At 49.1% G+C, this 23,999-nt stretch overlaps 7 protein-coding genes across 7 annotated transcripts; 4 read left to right on the top strand and 3 right to left on the bottom strand.

Moving 5' to 3' along the window:
- Window positions 1-1,114: 1,114 nt before the first annotated feature.
- On the top strand, window positions 1,115-2,066 carry N7473_013413 (uncharacterized protein; the record flags this gene model as incomplete). The annotated part of the gene is made up of 2 exons (XM_057159352.1): window positions 1,115-1,471; window positions 1,524-2,066. 2 exons carry the CDS (start codon window positions 1,115-1,117, stop codon window positions 2,064-2,066), a joined length of 900 nt encoding a protein of 299 aa, XP_057002088.1.
- A 2,363-nt stretch (window positions 2,067-4,429) lies between these two features.
- N7473_013412 (uncharacterized protein) lies at window positions 4,430-6,219 on the top strand (the record flags this gene model as incomplete). The annotated part of the gene is made up of 6 exons (XM_057159351.1): window positions 4,430-4,518; window positions 4,567-4,735; window positions 4,789-4,839; window positions 4,895-4,920; window positions 4,967-5,866; window positions 5,919-6,219. The coding sequence occupies 6 exons, from the start codon at window positions 4,430-4,432 to the stop codon at window positions 6,217-6,219; spliced, it is 1,536 nt and encodes a 511-aa protein (XP_057002087.1).
- A 2,223-nt stretch (window positions 6,220-8,442) lies between these two features.
- Window positions 8,443-10,665, bottom strand: N7473_013411 (uncharacterized protein; the record flags this gene model as incomplete). Its single annotated transcript, XM_057159350.1, has 1 exon — window positions 8,443-10,665. The coding sequence occupies one exon, from the start codon at window positions 10,663-10,665 to the stop codon at window positions 8,443-8,445; it is 2,223 nt and encodes a 740-aa protein (XP_057002086.1).
- Window positions 10,666-12,476: 1,811 nt separating this feature from the next.
- On the top strand, window positions 12,477-12,930 carry N7473_013410 (uncharacterized protein; the record flags this gene model as incomplete). Its single annotated transcript, XM_057159349.1, has 2 exons — window positions 12,477-12,866; window positions 12,919-12,930. The coding sequence occupies 2 exons, from the start codon at window positions 12,477-12,479 to the stop codon at window positions 12,928-12,930; spliced, it is 402 nt and encodes a 133-aa protein (XP_057002085.1).
- A 2,684-nt stretch (window positions 12,931-15,614) lies between these two features.
- N7473_013409 (sucrase/ferredoxin-like domain-containing protein) lies at window positions 15,615-17,157 on the bottom strand. Its single transcript, XM_057159348.1, has 2 exons — window positions 16,631-17,157; window positions 15,615-16,560 (listed from the first exon to the last, which is right to left on the bottom strand). Exons 1-2 carry the CDS (start codon window positions 17,036-17,038, stop codon window positions 15,829-15,831), a joined length of 1,140 nt encoding a protein of 379 aa, XP_057002084.1. The 5' UTR covers window positions 17,039-17,157; the 3' UTR covers window positions 15,615-15,828.
- Window positions 17,158-20,585: 3,428 nt separating this feature from the next.
- On the top strand, window positions 20,586-21,974 carry fdh (formate dehydrogenase (NAD+) FDH1; the record flags this gene model as incomplete). The annotated part of the gene is made up of 4 exons (XM_057159347.1): window positions 20,586-20,588; window positions 20,748-20,774; window positions 20,848-21,023; window positions 21,089-21,974. 4 exons carry the CDS (start codon window positions 20,586-20,588, stop codon window positions 21,972-21,974), a joined length of 1,092 nt encoding a protein of 363 aa, XP_057002083.1.
- Window positions 21,975-22,677: 703 nt separating this feature from the next.
- Window positions 22,678-23,238, bottom strand: N7473_013407 (uncharacterized protein; the record flags this gene model as incomplete). The annotated part of the gene is made up of 2 exons (XM_057159346.1): window positions 22,678-23,097; window positions 23,212-23,238. The coding sequence occupies 2 exons, from the start codon at window positions 23,236-23,238 to the stop codon at window positions 22,678-22,680; spliced, it is 447 nt and encodes a 148-aa protein (XP_057002082.1).
- Between the last annotated feature and the right edge of the window lie 761 nt (window positions 23,239-23,999).

Below are 23,999 nucleotides of genomic sequence, written 5' to 3'. Positions count from 1 at the left end.
TTTCTAGTATGAACCTTCCACCTTCCGGGTCAATGGTTCCTGCATCTATAATGGCACTCGGTCCCACAGAGTGATAATTCAAGCGGAATAGCTCCTTCCTGCCCGTATAGTAAACAATTGACTGTCAACAAATGGCTCTCATGCCCACTCCTTGTGCTGTAGTCCCATTTTTACATCAACAACCATCTTCAACCCCCGCCATACACTCATTTTTCAACTTTCATCTCTTCAATCCTTACCTCCTCGGCCGATTGGTGCCATCAGTATGGACCATAGAGTCGTCATCTCGACCCTTTTGCCCATTTTGGCGTTTTCTGGCGTTTCCTTGTGGTTTTGTCGGTTTGTAGCCCCCATTCGTCTACTCCTCTCCCGATCCTGGGGCGAATGGGAAGCCGTACAATGAAGACTTTTGCTTACATGACTCTTTGTAGCTCTGCGGTTGCTGGCGTTTACAGTCGTTTGCGCAATTCTTCAGTTAATGAAGATCTACGTTCTTTTTGGGTACTCGCTACCCTTGGCGAGAGTAAGATATCTTTTCCTACAAGAATATATTTCAAATCAGCTGAAACTCTTTGATCTTCGAGTGTTGAGCCGCTGCTGCTGCCCCTCGCACGGTACTCAGATACCGGAGCTGACGGTATTTCACTACGCCAATGACCTAGAGATGGGTCCCGTCGTCGCCCCTTCGTTGGCCCCCAGACCCTTATGCTTTAAGCTAATTATGCCCAGCCAGTCTCTTGGTACTAGCGTTGGGCATCAAAAATTTAGGGATGTTCTAACCAGTCCTTATTCTCATGGTTCCCGAAATCGCTCCCCCATCATCAGATTGAACCCATCATCGGAGTTGATAAGGGGGATGGCTAAAAAATGCAATTGATCTCGCTCAACACAGGAGTATAGCGATTCTACTTGCTATAACAGCTTATTAATCCTATTATATAACCCCAGGAATTTGGCCCTGTTCCGATAATGGCCTAATCAGATGTGTATGACATCAGCATAATACGAGGTGACCTAAAACTTGAAAACATGCTATGCACGCTTTCGTATCCTCTACACAAATTTCTTCTTGAAAGTTTTTCTCAGACTCCATATCAAGACGAGGAAGCTCACAATGCGGGTTACAGTTGTACCAGCAAGTACAAAGTCAGGTGTAGCAACCATCAGGTCGCTACTCAGCAAGCCTGTGCAGGTTCGTGGAATTTACAGAGATCTTTCCAAGATCCCTGCTACATTTTCTGCGGATGCCAACTTCTCCGCTATAGAGGGCAATGCGTCAGATGAGGGTGCGCTTGATCTGACGGGATCTGATGCTGTTCTTGCCATTATACCACCCGTTTTTGACGGTCGGGATCCGATCGAACATGCGAAGAAGCTATCTTCAAATATCAAAACGGCAATCGAGATGGCTGGCAATGTTAAGATACTCGTTCTGCTCAGTAGCGGCGGGGCTGAGTTTAGTGAGGGTGTTGTACGTATACAATCTCAAAGCTTATGTATGATCTTGCTGATCACGAAGGCAGGGCGAAATCAAGACAAACAACAAAGCGGAAGAAATACTTCGACAAACGAAAGTTGAAAGCATTGTATTTGTCCGATGTGCCTATTTTATGGAGAACTGGACTATGGACCTCGCCACCCTCAAGGGCCCAGATCCATTCTTCTTTTCAACGATTACGCCTGTGGACTATAAAATTCCGATGGTCTCCGTCTCGGACATTGGTACTACTCTTGCCGAACAGCTAATTGACAAAGCGACTCTAGCAGAGAAACCATATATAGTTGAACTGCATGGTCCTCAGAATTATAGTCCCCTTGACGTGCAGGCGGCATTTGCAAAGGCGCTCGGAAAAGACGTCGAGTTGCGACCGGTGGAAAAGGACAATTTCCGCAAGTTCTATGCGCAGATTTTCCCTCCCTCAATTCTCGATTACTGGGTCGAATTAGCGATGAGTATCCTCCCCGATGGCAAACTTGGTACGGAGTACATGCTCCACCCCCGGGGCCCTGTCCTTTATGGGCGCACAGATCTCGAGACGGCCATCAAGGCGAGCATCGGAGCATGATTCCCATATTGCATGTGAATTTCTCGAATACGAGCTATGCTATTTCCTCTGGTCATACATCATGGGGCCATTGAGTACAGATGTTTCTTGAAGCTATCCAGAGCCCTTTTGGAAAAGCCCATGATCTGGTTGAACAGCACCAAGGAGTGATTTGTGTCTTGTCTTTGAGCTAGTCTGATAACGAGCGCGGATTCTAAGAAGCTATATATTCTACTAAAATACATTACTGCGATGACTAGAGGGACAAGAAAAACATCATGCTAATTTTCGAAGGGAAGAAAGGGCAAAGGAAAGTTGGATTATGCCCTCAGAAACTTCCTGTCAGTCATATGTTTCTCCAGGACCCTTTCGGGCTGGCGATACAGTAGCTGCGTATAATGGAGGTTTTTATCATCACTGTCCACGCGAAAAGTCTACGAGCAATAAATGGTGAAGAACAGAGCGATGTGAGGAGGAAAAAGAAGAAGATAGATTTGGTGGGCGGGACTGCGTTGAATACCTCCCACTCTTACTGAATTATGCTCCGAGGTGCAAACTTCCATGGCCGCGACTTTTTTAGGGAAGTTTCGCCTGGGCAATTACTATCTAGGTCTAGCACTTATGGAATGGAGGTTACTTCATCTGATTGAGTACTCCGAATACAACAATGTCCTTCCACCATGGATACAGAATACATTGCAGACGCCGAAGCTGCGAAGGAAGCCGGCTGGATCCGGATCTTCATCAACGACCTTCTAGACAATCCAGATTTGGGGACGGATGGTGATTCTCCCTCTCACGCCCATTTTCACTCTGTATATTACACACCCTACTCGCCCCCAGTCGAGACAATGTCCAATAGGTTAGCAGATAATTTTAAAGGATATATTTTGCTCATGGGCCTTTTCAAGCACATACGACCATAGGGTGTGGAGAACAGGGCTTCCCGTCCGCTCAGCCGTACTTAAGCCACACGCCGGTCAGTTAGTAGTATGGTGGGTGACCACATGCGAATCCTGGCTGTTGTATGTTTTTATGTTTTATTTCGTTTTTACCTTCTCGGCTTGTGTATGTAGTACTTTTGCTTATAAGGTAGTTGAAGTACACTCGAGATTCCCACGCATCAATGGTAAATCTAAGTCGAGCTTACCGCTTAGTAGTCTCTGCGTTAGGAATTCAATGAAATTGCTCAATCAGGAACAGTCCACAGTCTTGACTGTATTGTTCTTGATTGGTCTATGTACCTAATGCAACGTGCCTCCAAGGTTCTAGTTGGGTCACTTCGAGGTGTTGCTAGTCGCGGGGTGCTCATAGCACATATATATATATATCATGGTCCGACCATGGCACATTGAAGGAGCAATACCCACCCAACGCCAACCTATCTACCACGCTCAAAAAGAATAATGCATGTTGAACTCAAATAATGATGGATTCTGATATGAAGATACACAAACTCCAATGTTCAATACAGAATCACATCCATTGCGTCGAACGAGGCCGAATTAATTGCCCTGGGTGACAACTGTGCAGTGCACCCACGACACGAAGCGGTCTGGGTGCAACGGATGGACATAACGAATTGGGTAGCTGAAAGCAATAGTTCGTTTTAAACAAGTTTTACTCTAATCTGAATCGCTTAAGGGATAAAGAACACACGTTTTATTTTAAATTAGACCACGCAAGGAATCGCTTCTTGATTCCTTACTCCACTCCTTGCGATCTCGAGGGAGATGCTGGGCATTACTTCGTAAGTTAAATATTGGTTGGAATAGGACCTTGATTCACGGATCTAGTGCACTTCGACTAGGGGCGTAGCCCACAATCTTGACAGAATCTGACATCACGACAACGGTTTCTTCGCTCCGCGCTGTGACCGACGTTGACAGAACCTGGACTCACGGTGAACATCATCCAATCTTCTTTGTTCCTAGTCTCCTTTGCCTTTCTAAATTTCAGCTACTGATTTCGTTTTTGTCTTGGCTCTGCGCCTCTGATCACTCATGGCTGCTACCGAGCTCGTCGGAAGAACCTGCATGAAACGTACATAAGATGATCCGCAATATTGAAATCTAAGCCGTATTACCATTTCCAAGGAGGGAAATTATGCAAGCCACCAAATTGTGATATGGCTTGAACGTCGTTCCACAAGACTTGATAATTTTCGTTCGTTTTTGGGATTATTTGGCGCCGATCCTCTGCTATCGTTGGGTGTGCGAAGGGAGAGATCTCCAGGCTGCCCGCTGAATGAAATGTCGTGTAACCTATACGCATCGAGGGGTTAGATAGAGAGAAAGCTATAACTACCGTTTACTTCAAGCCCCAGTGGCACTTTTTCTCTTCCTCTATCTGAACAACACATAGAAGGTTTGGTCTGCTTCAGAATGAGTACAAGTAAGATTCTGTTGGCCTCTTTATTGGGTGCCTTTGCTGTACAGGCTCAGGAGTGCGAGCATACCAAGGTTGCTGTCTTGTAAGCATCGTCGCTCACGCTTTGGATATCAATCCTGACTATCTCCAGAGGCGCAGGTGTGGCTGGTATTCGAGCGGCCCAAGAACTGTCGCAGAATGGAGTCGATGACTTCGTTATCATCGAATATCAGGATCGAGTTGGCGGTCGTATGCATGATGTCAAGTTCGGCCAAGGGCCCGATGGGGTGCCGTATAAGGTTGAAGCAGGAGCAAACTGGGTATTTGATCTTGCGGGCAAATTGAGAGGCTACAGACTGATTTCCGCTCGCAGGTGCAAGGAACCGTGACTGGTGATGGCCCAGAAAATCCCATTTCTATCCTTGTAAGTTTTAGAGCTTGCCTATTGTTTGCAACTACTTTGGTACTAACCATCCTAGGCCAAGAAATACAACATCACCACACTGTGAGTAACAGCCCGAGCTTGATGGCGACAATACTGAGAAGTACAGGGTCACCGACCAGGAGAGCCTGGCCATGTTTGACGAACAGGGTCCGACGGACTTCAAATATGCGATTGACGAATTCGGCGAGGCCCTGGAAAATGTCGCTATCGACGCGGGTTCTTTGCTCTACAACGACCTGCAAGACCGCACCTTCCGAGCTGGATTCCGACTGCAGGGATGGGATCCGCTCAAGAATGACTCGTACCGGCAGACTGCGGAGTGGTGGCTGTTCGATGGCGAGTTCATCTACCACCCCGAAGAGAGCTCCGAGATCTTCACCTCCGTCGCCGAAAACGCCACCTTCAACTACTACTCTCCGGACAATCTGTTCGTTTACGACCAGCGCGGCTTCGCTACAATCATTCGCGAAGAGGCCAAGGCCTTCCTTCATGATAGTGATCCTCGGCTTCGTCTCAGCACCGCAGTGACGCGCATCGAGTACGATGATAACTCAGTCACAGTGCACACAAACAACGGCACCTGCGTCCACGCTGACTATGCCATCATGACATTCTCTCTCGGCGTCCTTCAGAAAAAGGCCGTCGAGTTTGTGCCCCCACTCCCGGCCTGGAAGCAGGCCGCTATCAGCAGCTTCGAGCTGGGCACTTACACCAAGATCTTCATGCAGTTCGACACACCTTTCTGGGACAACAAGCAGTATCTCATCTATGCTGACCCCGAGACAAGGGGCTACTACCCCGAGTTCCAACCGCTTGATATCCCCGGTGCCCTCGAGGGATCTGGGCTTCTTGTTGCCACCGTCGTCAACGACCAGTCCTACCGAGTTGAGGCGCAAACGAACGAGCAGACCCAGGCAGAGGTCATGGAAGTTCTGCGCGCAATGTACGGTCCGCTGATCCCTGATCCCACCCATCTATGGTACAAGCGCTGGACCCAGACTCCTTGGTAAGACCCCGCACGGAAAAATTGAAAAGAGTTGCCAATACTGACCGAACAGGGCATACGGGTCATACTCGAACTGGCCACCGGCAACAAGCTTGCAGTCGCATCAGAACTTGCGTGCCAACGTCGGCAATCTGTTCTTCGCAGGCGAGGCTACGAGTCAGGAGTTCTTTGGATACTTACAGGGCGCGTACCTTGAAGGACAGTATACAGCCGAGTTTGTCGCCTCTTGCATCGGGGGTTCAGGTAACTGCACCATGTCCGACGATGAGCAGAGGTACCCTGTCTTGACTGGCGTGACTCCGTATAACCTCTACAATTGGGAGCACGGATGGGTCGCGGACACTCTGGCGTAGATTTAGTGCGGCGTATTCGTCAATTAAAGGCTTATACTTGTTCCTTTGCTCTCTTGGTCAATGCCAGTCTTAGATAATATAACAAGTTGATGGAGTCACCTTTCTGGCCTTAAGATCTCGATTTACACATGCTGTCTGTTTATTCCTCGATGGAATGGTAAGAATGTCTTTCCAGATGGTCATATTTAGAACGGATTTACCAGAGAAGCAAAGGAATCTGACCTTCAGTTTCATATGGACAATTCTAACGCACACCTAGCTTCTTGGGCCCGCATCAAAATGGCAGAGCGAAGGAAGGGACAATTTTCTAACGAATGACAAAAAGAAAACCAAAAAGCAAAAACATACAACAGTCAGGATTCGCATGTGGTCACCCACCATACTACTAACTGACCGGCGTGTGGCTTAAGTACGGCTGAGCGGACGGGAAGCCCTGTTCTCCACACCCTATGGTCGTATGTGAGAGAATGGAGACGTATAGAGATTATGATCATTGATGTGAGAAATCGTGCTATCACACTTTCGATGGATAGTCATACTAGTAGGGTAATAAAGGGGCTGCTTTGGCTGACCGAGAACAGAGACAAAAGCAGAACATCAGTCAGGCGAAGACTTACTGTCGATTGCACGATAGCGACAACACATTGTCTAACGGAAACAGAACAGTTCACACTTGGAACACAAATGAGAGGGAAAGAAAAACGACGCGGCGGGAACTGGACAGGAGAATTCTTGAACAGAACTGTTGAGTTCGGGGGCTCGAAAAGAGACTCCGAGACAACCGACCGATGCAAAACATATCAACGACTGAGGCCCAAAACGGGAAGGAGGATTTTTCACTAGCCGTCCATAACTTGGAGCAAAGATTAGACAGCGAGTAGGTCTAATTTTCCACCATAAGAAGAGGGTGTTTCCGTTCCGTTACAAATTCGATTCATTTCGTCATGTCCACGATCTGATCGATATGGCGAGGTAGCGCTGCCAAATCATGCTCTGGCCGAGTCTGAATCTCACCAAGGAGCAAGGGCAGTGCAGAAGCTTTCCACAGTATAGTTTGGTATTTGCTATTCAAAATAGCTCTTGCCAGATGGAGAAGAATTGCCATTGTCACAGAGGCAACGGGCAAAGCAAGCAATCCCCAACGAACGTGGATAATCACGCTCATCATATATGCGTCACCGTGCACATTGAAAGTCTCAGAACCGGCAATTGAGCGAACCACGTCGGTCATGGCGGTGGTCATCCCTGTGATTGTTGATGGCGATCTATCGCCACTACTCAAGGAAGCAGGGAAGAGAGAGGAACAATCTAGTTCGAATACATGGAGAACTCTCTCTGCAAAAGAAGAAAGGAAACAAAGAAGGAAAAGGCCTAAATAGGCCGAAGCAAAGCAAAGCAATCAACTGGCCCTGGAATCAACCTCCAGGAGAATCCCGACCGGGGGATTCCCTCGAGGGAGATCCCTATTGGATCTCTATCAATTGTCTTAGTAAGGTTGTTGCTGTAATATAGGAACCAGGCGGGGTTGATGCCAAAGGGTGGACTTTGGATGAGTACGATGTCGAGAACAGAATCAAGAAGCATGATAAGCTTTTGATTATAATAGTCATCCACAGTGTAGTGTGAACTTGGCGAAAAGGGGGTGCTTCCATTGAGAGGAACCAAATTGTACACGGAATTGATTAAGATTTAGCTTTTGGACTCGCAAAGAGCGATGGCCCTTTCAATCGTAGCAGTTGTTAGTATATTGCTTTTCACTTCATGTAATAGAGCATTCCGTCAATTCGGGCTTTTCTTCCCATGCGGTGCTATTCTGGTGTGTAAATAATAACCTCATCGGATACTTGGCAGAGAAGCCGATACTCATCGCTACCCGTGATTAATGTCCATAGCTGGCGTCATGTAGTATCGATTTTTTTTTTTGAAGATGCTACCTAATATACGTAGATAGAGAAACCGCAAGGCTTCAAGGAGCAGAGTAGCGAGAGAGGAAAATACAGGTAAGGACAGTCTTTTTCGATCGTGAAAATAAGCCCGAAAAAACAAAGGGAATATCAACCTCAAGATCAAATCAGTTAACCCGCCACTGAGTTACTGATTCCGCTGCTAAGTAGACAGTTCAACAGCATATGCTGCTCACAATCAAGGCAATCTTAGTCATGCGTCAGCTGGAAAAGTTCCCACCAGTGCCTTCCTTGCCAGATTCATCATACGTAGGCACGCTTAAACTCCATCAGCTGCAAGCCGGGGGTCTTCAACCCAACCAGGTGGACGTCCAGAGCCATATGGCAACCGCTGCTGGTTATAGGGTGGCTGATTGCCTTGGCTGGGAGAACCATAAACTGGGGCCTGTCGGTTGAAATTGTCTGGAATAGTACCATACACTGGTGGAGGATTTCCCCCAATTCTACCCTGGAATGGGGGTACCTGAGATGGCGATCCCTCACAGACAACCCCGTTCAGAGTGCGATGACATCCCTTTCCGTACGATTCGGTGGGGCAGAACTGGAATTCCATGCAGTCTCCAGTGGTGATGGCACAGTGCTTACCGTTGAAAACGGTGTTCTTGGGACAGGTGGGCTTCTTGATGGAGACACAATCCTGGCTAGACTTGTCGAATACAGTATCAGGTGGGCATTGGGGAATCTGCTCTGCACCACACTTCTTGCCGTCGAATTTGAATCCCTGCGGGCACCGAGGATCAACGGTAGTATAGCATCGGCTATCCTCAAGGTAGGTTCCTTCAGGGCAAGATGGCGTCTTAGCAACGCAGGCTTTGCCGTTAAACAAAAGGTCTCCACAGTCAGGTTTTGCGGTGGAGATACACTGGCCATCTTTGAGGACATATCCTGGCTCACAATGCTCTTCAACAACGCGAGTGCATTTCCCGTCCTTCCAATGGAATTTCTCAGGGCACTGGGGCTGTGCAGAGGTCTCACAGCGTCCGTTCACAAATATTTGTCCGAGAGGACAACCTGGAACTCCGTATACACAATTTCCATTGTATAATTTGGTTTCAGGAGGGCATTGGGGAGGGGTGTTAGTTAGACATAAGCCGTCGCCATTGAGAACAGATCCTGGTTGACACTGGGGGACGATATTGGAGACGCATTGTTTGCCGTCAAATGCCGCACCATCCTTGCATTGAGGCTGGCTTCCAGTAACGCAATCGTCACCATGCTGGACCCCATGCTCGCAATATGCGAGACCGCTGACAACACAGCGCTTTCCATCCCATATCGCAGACTCGTCACAAGCGGGTTGAATATAAGTGATGCACCCATTGCCTTCTAGCTTGGTATTCGGTGGGCAAAGAGCAGGGCCCAAGAAAACACAGTCAGCACCGATAAGAACCAGACCTTTAGAGCACTCCGGCTTCTGAACAAGGGTGCATTCGTTGCCCTCTAGGTAGGACCCCTGGGGGCAGCTAGGAGGCACTTGCGAGACACAGCGACTATTCTCAAGCTTGTAGCTGGGAGGACAGATTGGCTGAGGGTTGGAATATTTCTCGCAGCGATTATTAATCGGAGGGCTGCCATCCGGGCATCGGCCATTAATCGGCTTTGTAATGCATGCCTGTCCGTCCCATGTCATAGAAATTGGACAGCAGCGAGAAGTACCCTGAGTCTGGTCAATCGACAAAGATGTACCTGCTGGGCATTGAATCTCGCCGGTAAAGACACACTTCTTGTTGTCTAGCTGGGTTCCAACGGGGCAGCTAGGCTTGTCGGGGATGATACAAGATTTTGTTTTAGGATTAAACACACTGCCATCGCGGCAGCTTGGAGGATTGCTTGATATGCATTGGTTGTTGCGAAGAATGGTACTGTCTGGGCAGCGAGGAGGTAACTCTGAAATGCACCGAGAATTGGCCTTGTCGAAAGAGGATCCTTGGGGACAAAGTGGAGGCTTGCTATCGATGCACAAGCCATTCTCAAGCTTAGCTCCATCTCGGCATTTTGGCACTAAGACTGAAGCACAGGCGTTGCCATTAAAGTGTTCACCGTCAGGGCAGCTGGGAGGCTTTTGTGAGATGCAAAGATTGCCCTGTAGGAGGTATCCAGGACCACAGTCTGCGGTGCCTTCAAGAACACAGTGACCGCCCTTCAAGATGGTGCCGTGCTCGCAGGTTGGAGGCTTGATGGTGATGCAAAGCCCATTTTGGTAGTCGTACCCAGGGTGACAGAAAGGTTTGAAGTGTGAGACACATTTGTCACCATCGCTAGTGCTGCCTTTAGGGCAAATAGGGACCCCGAGAATACATCCCTGGCCATCAAACTCAGTGCCTATAGGGCAGCACTTGACATGTCCAGAGGCCTGGTCGGTACTCGGCACGATATCGTCGAGAGTATACTTCTGGGCCACTGTGCGGTCAGCGCCAATGTTTTGGGCTTGGGTGAAAGAAAAGGCGAGAAGGAAGACGCATCCCGCGTGTAATCTGATCATGATCACCACGAGTCACTAGGAACGGATCCAAAGAATGAAGTTTACCTGTGGTGGCTGGGCTTATTGGCGTGGGAAACAGTGTACCTATATGTATTTTAAATCTGCGAAGATCCGGTGAAGAGTACCTGAGGTCGCACAACCAAGTATCCTTGGGGGCAGCTCAACCCTTTGATGTTTTCTTGGGAGTCAACTGGAGAATGGACAGTTCACTGGTGATGCGCATCAAGTCATGCCTTGTGATGATCTGAGCCTTCTCCTTTTGCCTCCTAGAGCTGATCCCTCACAGGCAATCTGGGGGACCTGCGGTTTGAGAGCCAAAAAAATAAACATTAGAGAGAAAAAGACCAATCATCAGTTCTGCAGTGACACAGGATGCAGGAGTGAAACCTAGGGCATAGGTGGATGATCGTCCATGGCGGCTGTGTCACCTCACTCGTGCAAAAAGGGCCTTGGACCATATAGCCTGAGCATCCCTGGCTTCCCAGGTCTTCACCTAGGTTCTCTCCTCGGAGAAGCTCGGGGATGCTTACTTATTGATTGAGAAACAATAATAGTCAGAATCTGGGGATCTGTCAAACTGCAGGTGTGTGTAGATCGTTGCTACCCCGACATACTGGTGGCACGGCCCGCGCTGGCGGGCCGGGGCTTGCAGCTCAAACGAGACCAATGAGGAACGGGGCTTTCCGTCACACAAGAACGCAGACAGTATTAAGGATGCAAGCAGCTGCATTTCTGCAAAAATGCATAACTCAATGCTCAGCCAGCCTGGTCTGAGATAGCCGTTCGTGGTGTCCAATGAATCATTAGACATGCAGACTGGCCGTAATATTGTTGGTCATACTGGACATAGGCATTAATTATAGTCATATGTCAACATCCCTGTTTGTTTCTCTCTTTGCCTAGGAAAAAGAATGGCTATAAGCGGAACTCAAGGCCCAGGGGGTTATTTAGTTAAACCGTTACAAGCTCTAAGCTAGTGAGGAAGTTTTGAGGAGGAAAGAGAGAAGAAAAAGATAGACGATGATGATGATGATGATGATGATGATGATGTAGGGACTAGAGAGACCGAATCACTGGCTGAGATAGCTAGTGACCCGCCCAGCAAACAAATTACGCGTTGATCCAGCAGCTCGAATTTCGAATGATATTGAATGCCATATCACCAGCCGACGGTATGGATCAGGTGTTACACAGTTCGTTACTATTGACTTTTACGACTTCCGAAATAGGGATCCACGTATACGATATGCAGGGCGATAGACACAAATGTAGCGGAGAGCATACCTTCAATATCAGTCGGCGCAAGCTATGCATGACCTCGAAGTCAAAGGCATCTGCTAACATATGAGGCATTTACGGCTCATGCATCGGATAGCAAATACATCCTTTTGCTCTGATAATTTGCAGAGATCATCCAATATTACCGATGCAGGAGCAGGTCGTTTGCGACTTCACCGCTACCATTACAGCTACGATGATGGCAATTCCTCGGTGATGGCTGGCTGAGTTGTGCATGCGCAGCTGGTGCCACAATATTGATGAGATCTTTGTGGAACAAATCCAACTATGTCCAAGTTACGTCCCATTGATTTCCTGACGACGAAGTTCTAGTCGTGTGAGCCGGCTTACCAAGAAAACTTATAAATACGCCTCCTCCAACCCCAGAGACATCTTTTCTCCAGTCCTCACGATTCAGTTCCAAAGATTCCAGCATTTCAAAGCTTCCACACAAACACCAACAGTATGTATATTGTTATCGTCAATCTATCTCAGCTGGTGCTTAACTTCTGTCATATAATAGATTGTTCATCATGAAGTTCTCTGTTGCCACCATCGCTGTCATGGCCACTGCCGCCGCCGCCCAGAACTATGGCTACCAGCAGCAACAAGGCTACCAGGACCCCGCGCAATACCAGGGCTATCAGGGCTACCAGGGCCAGCAGCCCCAGCAGTACCCCCAATACGGCGTCAGTGGTCCTCCTCCTACCCAGAACAAGTACGGTCCTGCGGAGGCTGCGGCGTGGCATAGCTGCATTGACGGTCTCCTGGACCAGATCAACAATGGCCATGAAGGAACCAAGATGGCATGTTCGACCTGGAAGTGTTTGGAGAACAATGCCGCCAAGTACAACCGAGGAGGTGCACTCGCTGCTGCTGGAGGCCTTCTTTCTGGGTTCTGCGGGCTCTCCGGTGTTCTCCCTGTACGATATACCCAATCCCATTCCGCATTGTCATTGACTAACAAAACACCAGGGTTGGGTTTGAAGGCCGAGTTGAGCATGGCCCACTGAATGTATCAGCTAGCTCGGGTAAAGGTCCAAATACTGGATTTAACACGGTTTCTGCAGCAGATTTATTCGGTCAAGCCACATTCAGATTCATGGCCTCGGGTTAGGTTTTTGACAGATAATTTTATCTGGTTTTCCCTATCCTTATTTGTGAATACAGAGGCTTCATTAGCACATAAAAATACATTAAGATCATCAATCATCCTATCACACTTAGTACAGAAAAAAGAGAATCAATCAACGTCGCAGAATTCGACGAAAGGAAAGAGGGAAAAGATAGTGAGACGAGATCTGAAAATGAGTAGGATGCCTACGGCTGCAGGCATCAATCAAATCAGGTATCAGGCATCCCTACATCTGAATCGTTACGGGTCTCACAATGATTTGTAAAATGTTTTATCTCATATAGCCGTACGTTGATCACTTGTTATCCCTCGCGTTGTACCACGCCCCTTCCCACCATATTCTGGAAAGTCGGCTAACGCTAATGCCTCCAGGATTCCTGTCATCTAACCACCAAGGGGTGGGGCATTTAGTTTCTCTAAGTAGATGGAAAGCCCTTGGAAAGAAATGATGCTTGGATTGAATGTTCTCCTTTCGGATAACAACTTTCTTTCTCATAACTTTCGCCATTTGAGTCTTCCACTCAGAGAACTAAAGATTCATCAGCTATCGCTCGCATCAGACTTCCTGTTTCCATTAGATGCGGAGATAAATCTTCTGCCGACTTCGGAATCTTTTTACTAGCCTTCATTGGAATTGGTAGAGCTGACTGGGGTATTCCTGATACTTCCATCAGGTACGTCCATCAACCCTTGTTAACCCCTCGACTCTGCCCCTTCTATTTATGATCCAATTTCTAGTCGAACGGACTACCTTACTCCCATGGTTTTACTTAAAACCTCGCTCAATAGGTCAGTGGGTTGATCATCCAACACCCGAGTGCCAGACCGAAATCGATCAAGTCAAAGACCAGGAGATGATTATCTGTGATTACGAGGAAGGCAATATAGAGCAGCCAGTTTTCGATCGTGAAGATTTCCACAGGGTTCTAATTCCCCTGGGCCATGCAGCTCGTTATATGCCACGTTTGAGGTTAATGCGATATAGTCTGGCATATTCCGCTAGGCTCCGATTTGAATTTAGCCCTCGGGGCCCAGCTGGGGAGACTGGGTGGTTTCTTGTGTCTATCTATTGAACGGGTCAACGGGTGGTGGATGTGTGGAAATGCCCATTGGCGGAGTTGGATGCGAATTTCCCTGAAAGGTCGATAAAGTGGCTCAGTACAACCATCCCGGGCTGGGGTCAACATATAGCTGGAACTAGGGGGGATGGTAAGCAATATTGATATTGGAAACCGCACATTACTACCTTAATTGCGTGTTCCAACCCAACAATCTGCTGACAAAGAATAGGGAGTAGGGACTTCTTCATAAGAATAGCCATATCTAAGTGCAGCCAAGGTTGCGAGATCCGCATTTAGACTTAGAATCTCCTTCAATAAAAGACAGTGTTTATGGTAGGATAGCCTAGTATCCGACTTAACAAATCTACACTATCTAACTCGGTGCGATTAAAACAAGGTCACCAGAAATTGAATTATTCCCAAATTTGAGTATTTTTGGCCTGGTTCTTATTGATGCAAGAGCAGCAAGAGTTTATGACAGGATCGGTCCGTTGATCGAGCTCTCTGTAGACCGGCACTCTCATTTTCCTATTTTGAAACTAAGAATCAAGACCGCGCCGGCGCGAAGCCTGGTGGCGCGAGAGCCTGCGAGAGCACTGCGGAATCGAAGGCGAAGAAAAGCACCCGTCCTGAAGCACAACTAATACACAATGTTGATTCTGAAACAACAGGTGTAGATAGTGGGGCTAGTCGGTACTCTGGTGGCAACCATAGAAGGCATTCTGAGTTCCAAGTAATGCAGCTTTTATCCCGACTGATGCCATAGCCTCGGGGACGGGACATTGCCAAGGACCCAGTTATATGCGTCTTCCAGCAATCCACCTTTGACTGCCTCGATCCGTTTTTTATCAAGGCGAGGATCGGTTGCGTGCAATGCTTGAATGCAATTTCGATTTTCCGATGCCTCAAAATCAGCTAGGAATGGTTTCAGTGCTTTAAAAAGACAGTGGCTGCTTGAATATTACCTGAAGAATGAAAATGCGATGTGATATTGCCATAGTTTTGCGCGATTTGAATCCCCGAGTTACCTTCACCGAAAGAAGACGATGGCGAAGACGATGGCCCTGGATTCACAGAAGTGCTGTCCAGGGGCCCAGCGTTGTGGCGACGATGCTTTCTAAGCAGGCGGTTGATTTTATTCATCTGGATATGCCTTCTTCGCCAACGTCAACGCCACAGTGGTGAGATGCACGAGATGATATGTGGCTGTCAAAGATAGATTGCTTGAGATCTGTTTGTTGTCGTGGTAGTTATTCTATCCAAAGTCTGGCAGTATGAAGGTGATGAGGATCGCGCCTTGGCGCGGGGTTTTGCATGTATTCGCTGTACATGATGTGCTGCGTAGTATATGCGAATATATGCGGATTGAAATTCTTTGGTATAGATACCACCTGGTTCTGGGGTTGAATTTTCTCTGGGTTAGTAAGGTCCTTATCTAATTCTCGTCAAATTTTAGCTATGTGATAACTGTGGAGCCCAGTCTAAGTATCGCTCAAAGAACTCGATGCCTTCGCAGGTCTATGGTATTACCTTCCTGAAAGAAACCTTGACGAGATTGAGTTCAACTAATATTCAGTCCCCAAATCTGGATCACGTTGTATGTCCTACCGTGCATGATGTATCTCTATCGCCGTGATGTCTCTATTCATACAAGATGTACAATACAATATAAGCCATTCTACACCAACTCTACAACCTCAAAATACCCCCATTCCGATCAATCCCACCCCGGAAATGATCCGTCACAACCCGCCCTCCAAGCACAGTCTCATCCACGATACCCTGTACATGCTTAGGCTCAACACGCCCATACCAAATACCCTTCCCGGCCAATGGATGCAGCGTCGACCCCGACCCAGATCGCACCGTCATCTTCGGCGGAATATAAACTATAACATTCCCCGCATACTTGTGTCCACCAACATGGCTAATCAAGCCCACATTTGCATGATTCGGCCCATCCACACCACCCACAGCACCTTCAGTCTCGCTACCGACAGAATCAAACCCCACTCCGCGCAATACGCGCTGGAACTCGGTTTCTAGGGCTGGTGCCATGAGACCGCAGCGCATGTCGCGGCCGCCGTGGCCGCAGATTAGGATTGTGGGGGAGTGGAGTATGTCGATTGTGCCTGGGAAGTGGGTGGATTGGAGTTCTGGGGTGCGGGTTAGGGCGGTTAGTTTTGATTGAGGGAGAGTGGTTTGTGTTGCGTGGTGGTGTTTTGGGAGAAGAAATGCGCGGATGAATGTTTTTAGGGTTGTTGTTGTGCTGCTGGTTGTGGAGGAGGAGGGGGCGATTGAGGTTGGGATTGAAGGGATGTATTTGAAGGCTGGGAAGAGGAGGGCTGAGGCTGTTGATTGGGATTTTGTGGAGGGTGAGGGTCTGAGGGAGGAGTTTGTGACGAGGATGTTGTTGAAGGGCTGTATAGACATAACGAATCAAAATTAGTAAATGCTTCGCTGTGATGAGGTAGGCAATCTGTCCACATACATCGAGGTATGGCCCTCCACGACCCATCATCTTCTTCAACCCCCTTACAAGATTCCCCCACCCCCGATCCTTCCCATCATTCTCAATTCGACTCGTCCAGTCCCGCTTTCCAGTACAAACAACAAGCTGCTGCGCATAGCCCACCATAGTCCCATTCAACACTTGCTCATTATCAATAGGCAGACCCTCGGGCATTTCAGGCGTCGGCGGACAATTGCAGCTCGGCTCGGGACAGGTCTTTGTAACCGGGAACGGGGGAGGAATATCGAGACGCGCACGGAGTCGACTGGCGCGGCATTGCGTCGTGGAGAGTGGTCTTGTTAACCTGGTGCGGATGCTGTGGTGGTGGAATTGTCCGCTCCAGTCGCGAGCGAGCGACTGCGCGATTGTTGTTGGGCGCGGTCTCATTGATTTGCCTGGCTTGGAGGGTATATTTTGAAGTGGATGATTGCGAGGAGGAGAGGTGGAAAGGAAAGAGTATTAGGAAGAGCGGCGCCACGGGATTATCATTTGGGCAGAAGCTATTGGTAAATCAAAAGATGTATCTCCGAGGACGCGCTCGGAGCGGAGATTAGCGGTGCTCTCGGGCCATTCGGCTGGGCAGCCACTGTAGGAAGAAGTGAGCAGCTCTTTCAATTCGCGACATTATTATGTGATATATGGGTTGGAGTTCAAGTATGAGTAGATAAGTTCAATTCTTTCTACTCTACTCGGACATAGACAATAAACTGTGATGTCGTTGTCGTCGCGCAGTACGCGTGACTTATACTTGACGCAGTGTTGAACTTGTCGCAGACAAACCGCAAGTCACAGAGTGACAGCTCGAAGATTGCTGGCTATATATCGAATAAAATAGAGAGGACTGATGTGCCAGGTGATCGGATAGTCCCCTCACGAGGCTTTTCTCTCCAACAAGCTACGTGGATATGGCTATTTTAGAGCTGCCCGCACGAAGCGGAGGGGCCTCCGATCCGCGGAGAGCTTGTTAAGTACCAGACTCCAACATCACCAGCCATCTTTACTAGTACTGTATGTCTATGTGTAGTATAATTTTTTGGGGTAGTTACAGGGCTAGCTATTAGAGGACATCACGCATGCCCTCTTCCTCTTAGCAACCTGCGGGAATACTGTACTATTTTGTCTATAACAAGCATTTGGGTAAGCGCCGCCGAACGATTCCCGCGTTTCTGCCGAAACTCGGCCTATCAGCCGTTCTCCAACTTGCGAGACCCGCTCTGGCTGTTGCGCAGTGCTTTGTTGGCTGAGCGATTAATCTGGTCTGGTGCTGGTTTTGGTTTCCCCTTTCTCCGATGAGGAGATTTTTGGAGATGTTTTTGCCCTCATAGCTTAACGATGGATCCACCACTGCCACTGCCACTGCCACTGCCACTGCCAATGTCGGCAGCGTGTTCCTGTTCCTGTTGGTGCTCAGTTTAAGGCACTCAGGCCGTCACAAAGGTGATATGCTGCCTCAGGCACAGACACGGAACACGTCTCCCGGGTTCCGGGTCACTTGTTAGGGCTTGGCCCCACTGGCAAAATTTCCCTCGCCTAACCTTTTCTCCTTTCTTCAGCTTTCAACCTTCTGTTTCCAACTCTCATCCGTTGTGTTCACTTCATGAGTTTCCTGCAATGGCGATTTAATGTGGTCGCTGTTGCTGTACGCCCATGACTTGATTGACTGGACGCGACAATCTCTCTCGAGGATGTGTACCAGTTGGATGGGGATTCGACTGAGCAGGGCTTGAAAAGGGGTGCTCGTCTGGACGTCTTTAAAAGCTTGTTGCCTTCGTCGAGTCTCTCTTTGGAAGGTACACGTTGCTTTCAATGGCTCGCTTGATTGGTACCCGTGATGGATTTGCAACCGACGCCAACAGTGGCCGAAGGCGCAATGAGTCCTCGAGTCTGACGACCAAAGCCGTCTTCGAGGGCTGGGCGCTAACGACACGAAGGAAAAAAAACTGTGCTCAATTGACACAGGTAAATGAGTCGTTGGTCATGTAAAATGCACCGACGACTCTGCTATGGTTGCTGTAAGTTCCTCCCCTAAATCTTCTCTGCTTTACCCCTGCACCTGCACCTGCATTTCTCATGGCCCGATCCGCTCCCATTGCGGTCGGCCACTTGATCAAATGACGAAATATTTCGGATGTAAATTCACAGACCTGTTCGGAATGCGCAAAACCGTGTCGAGATTTCCGTTGCCTTCCTTCTGATTGATCAATTTTCCCAATTTTTTGCTTCATTGCATATTGTTCTTGCCTTGTTCTTGACGACAGCTCACTGACTTGGCAATATAGGATGTTTTTTGGTGGATGATTGTTCTCGTTGGTTATGAGTCTTCGACTCGGGTTGACTGGACTGCGACCGTTCAGTATTGCGGAATGGGAGTGTCCAACTTTCCATAGCACCGGTGTCATGTATTTGTGGCCGATCGTAGTATAGATAGCTGAAATGAGGAGATTTTTGATGCATTCGTTTCAATCGCTCGCATTGTAAGACTTGATCATTTAAAAACGGGAGAGCTCTGTACTGAAATGATTAGTTCACTGCTCAATCACCCAGGGTAAGCTCGAACAAGGGAAAAGAGTATTTCACCATCTCAATAACCCAAGCATCACCGAGTGAGCGTGCCATCCCAACCACCTCAACCTCAACCATCCGTCTGATCCGCTCGGAATTGACTCGGACCACCATCTCCATTTACCCATGCGCAATGCAGGGCGAGGCGACACTTTTTTTCTTGTTTGCGGGGCGCATTCTGGCCCATTACCCCTCATTATGTCAGCACCCCGCTGCGGAGAGCTATCCCAAAAGGGTAAAGCAGCCCAACTTACTCCAGTAGAAGGTTACGCTTGGACATGTTGCTGGGCTGATGGGCAGACGGGGAAACAGGGGGGGGGGGGATGTACGTGCATGTACCGTGTTGATGAAACAAACAATTAAGATGACTGTATTTTGATAGTTGTACTGTAGCCGGACTGATAGTGCGGGTTACGGGTCATTTCCCGACGGAGCTCAGTGCTAATCAGATCGGATAGTGGCCTCAGGCTCGAAAAGGGGATTCCCCGCACGAGCTGTGGCTATCACTATCATCCTTCATACTGTAACTATCAACCACCAGAACAAAACTCAACAGCCGATATCCGAGTCGACAAAGTAACTCCAAGAGACATCGGTCCGGGAAGCCGGGTCCCAGAGTACCTGGCTGGCCAGGCTACTGCATGGATTCCCCCAGTTCTCGGCCTGCACGAACACGAACCGTCCCCAAGGTTTCTCCTCCCCTCTTTGGTGGTCCCTCATGCGGAGAGACCAAAGAACCACCACGATGAGTGGTGCAATCCCCCATCCGTGACCCGTCCTCCGACCGGCTCACAGCCAGTGGAAACCCTCTCCCGCACACAGCTCTGCAGACTATTCTAGGATCTGAGGGGGTGTACAACGCGTTTTGGGTTCTGTCGCTCTCCAATCCCACTCACTTGTTGTGCTGGGGGTATGGCCGGTTCAAAGAGGGGCTTTTGAGAGGGGTCCTTTCTGCCCACCCTGTTTTTGTCTATATATACGGGTCTTCTGGCCGGTCAAGTTTATTCTTTTCTTATTCTCTCATCATTCCAACCTTCTTCTTTCCAACCTTTTTTACCCCTTGAAGGATACATCTATCTTAGGTATGGTTACTCCCCTAAACCTTGCTTTATTATTACACTCCCCCTACAAGCCTCGACGGGCCTGCAGGTTCCCCACTCCCCCGCTTCCCAGTTTTCAGCCGCCGCTTCTCCAACGCCGTTTCGGGAGCATTGACTTCATCGAACCGATGCGACCGGCTTGAGAAGCTGGCAGTGTTACTTATATATAAAGGATGTGCCGCTGACTTTTCTTTTGCTCCGTCTACAGCTTCGTGCTTTGATCAATTCCCCATTTCTACACTTCAATCTTCTTTTTTTGATCATCCTTCAAAATGGTATTTATCCGTTCCCTTTCCCGTCAACTGCGACGGCCTGCCACTCAGTTCATCTTGGCCGGCTCCAAGCCTGCGCTTGCCACCAGCTCTTTTGCGCGAGCTCAGGTGTCTGGTGCTATTTCCCATACACGTACGCTAACCGCATCTGCCAACCTTCAGGGCAAGGTTCTTCTCGTTCTGTACGACGTAAGTGGATTTCCCTCGCCATTGAGCGATCAAACTTCCTTGCGATCTTCATCAATACTAACTCTCTCTATAGGGTGGTGAGCACGCCAAGCAGCAGCCCCGTCTCCTCGGTACTACCGAGAACGAGCTCGGCATCCGCAAGTGGCTCGAGGATGCTGGCCACACTCTGGTCACCACCTCCGACAAGGAGGGCGAGGACTCCACCTTCGACAAGGAGCTCGTCGATGCTGAGGTCATCATCACCACTCCGTAAGTGAAACCATCCCAATTAATCACTACTTAAAAAAGCCTACAGCTAACAACCGTCTTCACAGCTTCCACCCCGGTTACCTCACTGCCGAGCGCCTGGCCAAGGCCAAGAAGCTCAAGCTCGCCATCACCGCTGGTATCGGCTCTGACCACGTCGACCTGAACGCCGCCAACAAGACCAACGGCGGCATCACCGTCGCCGAAGTCACCGGCTCCAACGTCGTCTCCGTCGCCGAGCACGTCGTTATGACCATCCTCGTGCTCGTCCGCAACTTCGTCCCCGCCCACGACCAGATCCGCAACGGCGACTGGGATGTCGCGGCCGTCGCCAAGAACGAGTTCGACCTCGAGGGCAAGGTCGTCGGCACCGTCGCCGTCGGCCGTATCGGCGAGCGCGTCCTGCGCCGCCTGAAGCCCTTCGACTGCAAGGAGCTCCTCTACTACGACTACCAGCCTCTGTCCCCCGAGGTTGAGAAGGAGATTGGCTGCCGCCGCGTCGACTCTCTCGAGGAGATGCTCGGCCAGTGTGATGTCGTCACTATTAACTGCCCCTTGCACGAGAAGACCCGCGGTCTCTTCAACAAGGACCTCATCGCTAAGATGAAGCCCGGCGCTTGGTTGGTTAACACCGCCCGTGGCGCTATTGTCGTCAAGGAGGATGTCGCCGAGGCTCTTAAGTCTGGCCACCTCCGCGGCTACGGTGGTGATGTCTGGTTCCCCCAGCCCGCACCTAAGGACCACCCTCTCCGCTACGCTGAGTACCCCTGGGGCGGTGGTAACGCCATGGTCCCCCACATGTCTGGTACCTCCATCGATGCTCAGGTCCGCTACGCTGAGGGCACTAAGAACATTCTCGACTCTTACTTCTCCGGTCGTGAGGACTACCGCCCTCAGGATCTGATTGTTCACAAGGGTGACTATGCTACCAAGGCTTACGGTCAGCGTAAGTAGGCTTGTGGCGAATGGAATAAATTTAACTATTTGTGAGGAGGGAAGAGGGATTTATGAGTTTCTTTTGTGAATATTTTTTATACATTTTTGTTTATCTTGTTTGAGCGATGGATTGAGGACGGGACTGCTATGCTTGAAAATGTAGCATCTACGATACCAATGACATGACCTGTTCATATCCGTGATTTTGATCTTTTTGATCCTTTTGTACTATTTGCTTTGTTTGCTTTTCTTGTTTTGTTTAGAGTAGGGTTTGGGCTCCGCTTCTTCTAGATCTTCGATTGTGGGGCGTCGATCTGGACGGGTTTGTAGATCAGATTAGAGTCAGAGTTAGTGGATGGTATGTACAGAGTTCTGCAGCAACCAGGAGAGAACTGGATTTACTGGCACTTTCTAAGTTTGTAAAAGTCGATACTCGAATTGTACAATGCTGATTTGATCAAGCTGATATTTCGTTCTTCTATGAGCGGGACATGACCATCTATCAAAAGAAGATAGAGTGTAGTAGCGCAGACACTATCTTCTGCCACCGTCGAGCCATATCAAAAGAAAACTTAAATAAATTCAAGGACCCCAAAATCCTGACTGCTTATGCTCGGAAACGCTTCAAAACAATAAAAACGCCACCCATGACCGTATCCCATAATGACAATCCCCACCACCATGTCAACGTCAACCATCAAGACCAACATCAAAATCAACATTACCGCCTCGTCCCCAAAACCCCCCTCACAACAGTCTCCTCCTCATCACTCTCATCCATAAACCCCTCCTCAAGTTCCCGACTCAACCTCCCCTCCTCCGGCGCCCGCCTGCGCTCCAACGCCTCCCTCCTCCTTGCATCCATATCCATGCCCACCATAAGCTCGCCCTCTTCCTCGTCAATGCTGATATTATCGTTATCGGCGGCGTGCGGATCTCGATCTCGGCGCCATGATGACGGGAGGAAGAAGCGCATTGTTGCGTCGGCTGTGCGGTCGCGGAGCGAGAGTGTGTGTGCGGAGATGGTGTGCATGGGGAGGTATTGGGAGTAACGTTGGTGGTAGCGTCGGAAGAAGGGGATTATGAGGAGGGAGAAGAGGAGGTAGACTGTTAGGGCGATGGAGGCGGGGATTAGGATTGTCTAGACGGTGGGGAGGAGGTGTTAGTTGGATTGGAGGGGGAAGAAGAGTGTTTTGGGGAATTGTGGTTTGGATGCCTGGTGAGGTTATGGGTAAGGGGGTTGGTATGAGCGGACCTTTGCGAAATTCAATGAGGAGCCCATTTTGATATGTATAGTTCTGGAGGTTGGGTACTCTGGCTGAGTGCGTGTGTGGTCGTGTTAGATCCGCTTGTCAGCGGTGGATCGTGAGTTCTGTTTATAGTCGGGCTGTTCGGCACGGAGGTTTGTAGATTGGGGGCCTTTGGAGTCGGGAATGGAATTCGGCCCCTGACAGGACAAGGAGAGAGTCCTCGGAAGTTGAAGTGATCAAAATTCTTCTTTTCTTGTTTAATAGGGTTGTAAGCCCAGTTCAGTCCAATCCAGTCCAAAGTTCCCCCACACAACCTGTCAAATCAATTAAGAAGAAACAAGCATGTCCGTAGTTGGCTTTCCCCATGGGCAAGGTCGATCTCAACGATACAAAGTCACATGACCATTACTTCTCTCTCCTATCATAATCACGTGCTCCCCGGGTCGGGGAGTTTCTCCGGACCAGTTTGGCAGCCCCCTAATCAGGCGCTTTGGGATCCAAACGCCCGTGCTTTTGATCGACCCTGGCGTCAGGACTCGCCGGGACTTGCATATTGCACCTATTTTCCGATCGTTTCATATTTTCCATAATTTGATTTTCTTACTTGTCATTCATTCCTTTGTGCGGTAAGTCTCTTTATTCCCATGTGTTTTTGGGGTGCCCGCTGTCTGCCACACCCTCCCCCCAGCGCGCGGCGGCTCCGCCGTAGCAACAAAAGCGGGTATACTAAATTAACTTAGCCAGGGAGGGACGAAAACAGACTTTAGACAATTTGTGAATGTTATCGCCTGTC

This window comes from Penicillium subrubescens (assembly GCF_028828155.1).
Source record: "Penicillium subrubescens strain IBT 31985 chromosome Unknown utg000014l_segment0_segment0, whole genome shotgun sequence".
In the NCBI taxonomy this organism is placed as follows: domain Eukaryota; kingdom Fungi; phylum Ascomycota; class Eurotiomycetes; order Eurotiales; family Aspergillaceae; genus Penicillium; species Penicillium subrubescens.
This window is presented reverse-complemented; position numbering and strand designations above follow the sequence as displayed.